At 57.8% G+C, this 4,825-nt stretch overlaps 1 protein-coding gene across 1 annotated transcript in view; it reads right to left on the minus strand.

Moving 5' to 3' along the window:
- Window positions 1-3,331, minus strand: part of VOLCADRAFT_117467 (uncharacterized protein) — a gene marked incomplete at both ends in the record, with an annotated part of 8,579 nt that extends 5,248 nt beyond the window's left edge. The window contains 5 exons of the mRNA XM_002950124.1: window positions 357-483; window positions 1,628-1,783; window positions 1,850-2,195; window positions 2,666-2,886; window positions 3,218-3,331. Of these exons, the coding sequence (XP_002950170.1) occupies window positions 357-483; window positions 1,628-1,783; window positions 1,850-2,195; window positions 2,666-2,886; window positions 3,218-3,330 (963 nt within the window). The remainder of the gene's footprint in view (window positions 1-356; window positions 484-1,627; window positions 1,784-1,849; window positions 2,196-2,665; window positions 2,887-3,217) is intronic.
- Between the last annotated feature and the right edge of the window lie 1,494 nt (window positions 3,332-4,825).

Below are 4,825 nucleotides of genomic sequence, written 5' to 3' on the forward strand. Positions count from 1 at the left end.
GTGGGGGGTGGGGGGTGGGGGGGTGGGGAAAGACGAACCTCGAGCGAGTGAAGCTGAAGCCAAGGAAAGACTGTGTTCCAAAGCTCGGGAAGAATCGCGGCGGCATCAGGTCGGCAGATCTCGATGTACATCATGTCGGGCGGGCTAGGTCAGACCGACGGACCCCCTACCCCTACCCGTACCCGAACCCGTACCCCGTCGTTTTTGTGCCGTAGACCGTGCTGTGCTTCATGCTGCTATCGCCGCACGCTGCTACTGCTACTGCTGCTGCCGCCGTGCTGGGGGTGTATGTGTGGGGGGGTTTGTGTGTTCTGAAGAGGAGCTGGCGGCGGTAGTGGGGATAATGCCGTACGCACCTGCTTGGGGAACAGTTTGCTAAAGCGCGACGCGACCAGGGTGCCGTACGAGTGGCCGATGAGGGTGGCGCGGCTGTAGCCCAGCGCTCGCAGCGCCTCCGAAACCGCTGTAGCCATCTCGTCCACGCTAGCGTACAACCGCCGCCACCACATCACACGGGGCCGAGGGGGAAAGAATGCAATGAGGGGTCGCATACACACACACATAGTCAAGAGAGCGGAGTTTTGGGGGCTGTAGCCGCCGCCAGTGTTGTTGTACCGTCCACCGGTGTTGATGCATGATGCAGCCGCTGCCGTACAACCGCTGCCGTGTCGTCGGGTGAAAAGGGGTGGCCCGTCCGGCCGGCCACCACCGCCACCGCCACCATATCGCCACACCGCCAGATGGGAACGCGGAGGCCTTCATTCCTTCGTTCATGCAACCCCCCCTCAGCAACCCCTCATGCAACCCCAGGTCCCACGTGCTGTGCACTGCACACCTCAGCAGCACGGGGGACCTGACTTTGAATAGATGAATAAGCCCTACGAGTATGAACTGGTAGCAGTTCATCTGTTCACGCTCTCACACGTGAATGTGAATAGGAATAGGAATAGGAATAGGAATAGGAATAGGAATAGGAATAGGAATAGGAATAGGAATAGGAATAGGAATAGGAATAGGAATAGGAATAGGAATAGGAATAGGAATAGGAATAGGAATAGGAATAGGAATAGGAATAGGAATAGGAATAGGAATAGGAATAGGAATAGGAATAGGAATAGGAATAGGAATAGGAATAGGAATAGGAATAGGAATAGGAATAGGAATAGGAATAGGAATAGGAATAGGAATAGGAATAGGAATAGGAATAGGAATAGGAATAGGAATAGGAATAGGAATAGGAATAGGAATAGGAATAGGAATAGGAATAGGAATAGGAATAGGAATAGGAATAGGAATAGGAATAGGAATAGGAATAGGAATAGGAATAGGAATAGGAATAGGAATAGGAATAGGAATAGGAATAGGAATAGGAATAGGAATAGGAATAGGAATAGGAATAGGAATAGGAATATGGTTTTGAGGGATGTAGGGCCCTCCCGTCTGCTTTAACCCCCTCCGTCACCCAGATTGAAAGCAATCTGCCCCGCCACCGTCGCACGGACATAATTCTATGCTCATACCTCATATGCGTACATATATACGTACATATATACGTACGTACATACATACCTATATACCATATATACGTACATACATACCTATATACCATATATACATACATACATACCTGGGGACGTGAGGCGTCAGCCGCATGGACACGTGCTTGTACTCCAGGAGCAGCAGCGGCCTGTCGGGACACGCGTACGACAGCTCGTCCAGGAGCTTCTGGTACGGCAGCAGTCCTATGCCGATGCCGTGCAGGAACACTATTGGCGGCTTGGCGCTAGCGGCGGCGGCGGCGGCGGCACTGAGGTGCATCGTTGCCGTTGTCGAGGTTCGCGGTTCCAACCTGCCATTCGACCAGCCGTCGTGCGTCGCCAGCGGATGAGTACGGAGCGCCAGTGAGAAGGTACGGCGGATGACGTCAGCATTGGAAGCTGCGGCAGCCGCCCCGGGTGGTTCGGAGCCAGGTGAAACCGTGGTGACGGCCATATCGGAAGCCGCCAGTGGCGGCGCCGCCACGGTCGCCGCCTCTACCGCGGCGGCAGCACCTGACGGCGCCGTGGCGCTAGCGACACTGGCGGCGGCGCCGCCGCCGACGGCGGCGAATGCAGATGTGGCATCGTACCGGTTTCCACTGACCCGTACATCCAGTTCATATACGGCAAATAACGGATGGACCCACTTGCGGTAACCTGAATGGGCCGAAAGCACCAACGGCAACCAATTACAACGAACCCACCGATAACGAACCAACCGACAACCAGCGGTAAGGAAAAAATCCACATTGCAATGTTGTAATCAAGCGACTGGCGAAAAGGCAGTGTGGGCGAGCTTATCACGGGACTTTAGGGGGATATGCGGCCGACAGACACACCGCCTTGTGTATTCATTCCTGTGGCCTCTGTGTGTGTGTGTGTGTGTGTGTGTGTCAGTCACTCCCCCCCTTTCCTTTCCCGCTCCCCCTGAGCCGCCCCCCCGGCTGACCTCCCGCGAACATCAAATCGAAGCGCTGTACCAGGTAGTTAGTTAAGGAGGTCAGGCAGACAGCTATAGGCAGACAGACATATGGACAGATTATGATATACAGGCTTACGGTGTTGGAAAGCACACACGCACAGACAGAGAATTCGGCAGACAGGGCCTCTAGGTGGCTACAACTCACCGCGCTTAGCCAAGCTAAGCCGCTTCGCGACGCTGAGCAGCTCCGTCAAGCCGTACAGTACGGCAGGTCTGTACGACACCCTCAACGGCTCCCGTAGGTGTGCCATAATGCGGCGGCCTGCCGTACGGCCAGGTGCGAACGGGCAGCCCGCAGCCGCCTCCAGGGCTGCCAATTGGGATTCCAGCGCGGCGGCACCGCCGGGCAGCGCCTCCACCTCAGCGCTGCGTCGTACGGAAGTACGAAAGTACGACGTTACAGTAGAGGTACGGCGGGCGGGAGGTAACGGCTAGTGAAGGGTTGCAACACATGCTAACGAGGGACGCCGACGACAGTGCAGCTCGATGTTGCAGGCAGCGGTAACTGATGCGGTAGCTGTGTATGTATGTGTGTATGTACATATGTGTGTATGTACATATGTGTGTATCTATATATGTGTGTATATGTGTGCTATGTGTTGTGTGCTGCACCACACGTGCCGTGTTGCACACGAGCGACATCCCCCCCATACATACAACACCCCCACACACACTCCCCCTTCCCCTCCCCCCTCACCAGGTGCTCCCCCAGAACGCATACGCCAGGAAGTCCGCCGCATCGCCCCGACGTATCGGGGGGCCTCTACCTCTACCTCGCCGACCCTGGGTGGCAGTGCTGCCTGGGGTGCTGCTGCTGGCACGGGCCGGCGTGCGGGGGTTGGCGGGGGGGTTGGGGGTGGAGCTGGGACTGGGGATGGGGTTGGCGGGGGGGGTGGCGATCGTTGGTAAGGCTGCGGCAGCCGTGGTGGTGGTGGTGGTGGTGGTGGTGTCGGCAGCCGCGTCGCCAGACGCCGGGGTCGTGGAGACGGTGGCGGTGCTGGGAGCAGCAGTAGTAACGTTGTTGTTGTTGTTGTTGTTGTTGTTGTCGATGGTGGTGGTGGTGGTGGTGGTGCGGTCTCTCTCCCCCTCCCCCTCCCCCTCCCCCTCTTGCTCGTCACAACGTCCGCACCGCTCGCCCTTGCGAAGGTGGCGTCGGCGGTGTCGTTGGTGTTGGTGTTGGTGTTGCTGCTGTAGCAGGGGTAGCTGCGCGGGGCTGTCATCATCGCTCCAAAACCAGTCCTGTGGGGGTGGGGGGGGGAGGGAAAGACGAACCACGAACGAGTGAAGCTGCTGGGGGTTGGGGGGTGGGGGTGGGGGTGGGGGTGGCCTGGGGCTGATGGCTCCAATCCAGGCTCGGTCAGTTTGACCTACGAGTCAGTCGGTTTCAGGGCGTTGTGTTGACTTTATCGACTGTTGAGGATACAAGAGAGTGTGTGTGTACGTATATGTGTATGTATGAATGTATGTATGTGGCCTTGAGCACTACGTACTGCCACACCACCCCTCACAAGCAGAATCATCATCTCCACAACCACAACCACGAACCACCAACCACCAACCACCCTCCTCCACTACCCTGCCCCCGGTGTGTGTTGGGGTTTGTGTGTGTGGGAGGGGAGTTGTGGGGAGGAGGTCACCCACCCACCGCCAGGAAGTCCTCCAGAGGCACCCGCCGCAGCAGCCCCGCACGGTTGTGACTGAACAGCCGCCAGAGGGCCTCGGCATCCTCGGGCCGACTTGGGGGGTGGGGAGATTGGAGGGAGGGAGGGAGGAAGGGAGGGAGGGAGGGAGGAGGGAGAGGGAGGTAAGACCAAACACACACGAGGGGGGGAGGACGGGGGAAAGTTACTGAACGGCGCTAGTTGCATGGCATGAAAACGAAGTGAATTGAACAAAAGCAGCCATGGCATACACATCTCCCCACCCCAAACCAACACACACTCGCTCAGCCCCACTCCTGCACCCACTCACCCACCCACCCAAACCCGCACGTCACCCAGCTAAGCTAAGCCCCTTAGCCCACCTGACCTCACTTCTCGCTGTCAGTACGGCAGTGTTGTACTGCACGTAGCGGCCCAGCATCCAGCCGGCGAAGGCCACCTCCACCGCCAATATGACCTGACCCAGGGGACTGCCGGGGCCGCCGCAAACCTGCAAAACACACAAACAAAAGAAGTTCATCACCACCATCACCACCGCCGCCCCTCCCCTCCCCTCCTCCCCACCGCCGCCATCAGCAACCCCGCCACCACCGTCAAGATATCCCCCCCTCGCAGCGGCTAAAAGCTCGGAAAGGGGAAAGGGG

Source organism: Volvox carteri (assembly GCF_000143455.1).
Source record: "Volvox carteri f. nagariensis unplaced genomic scaffold VOLCAscaffold_17, whole genome shotgun sequence".
In the NCBI taxonomy this organism is placed as follows: Eukaryota; Viridiplantae; Chlorophyta; class Chlorophyceae; order Chlamydomonadales; family Volvocaceae; genus Volvox; species Volvox carteri.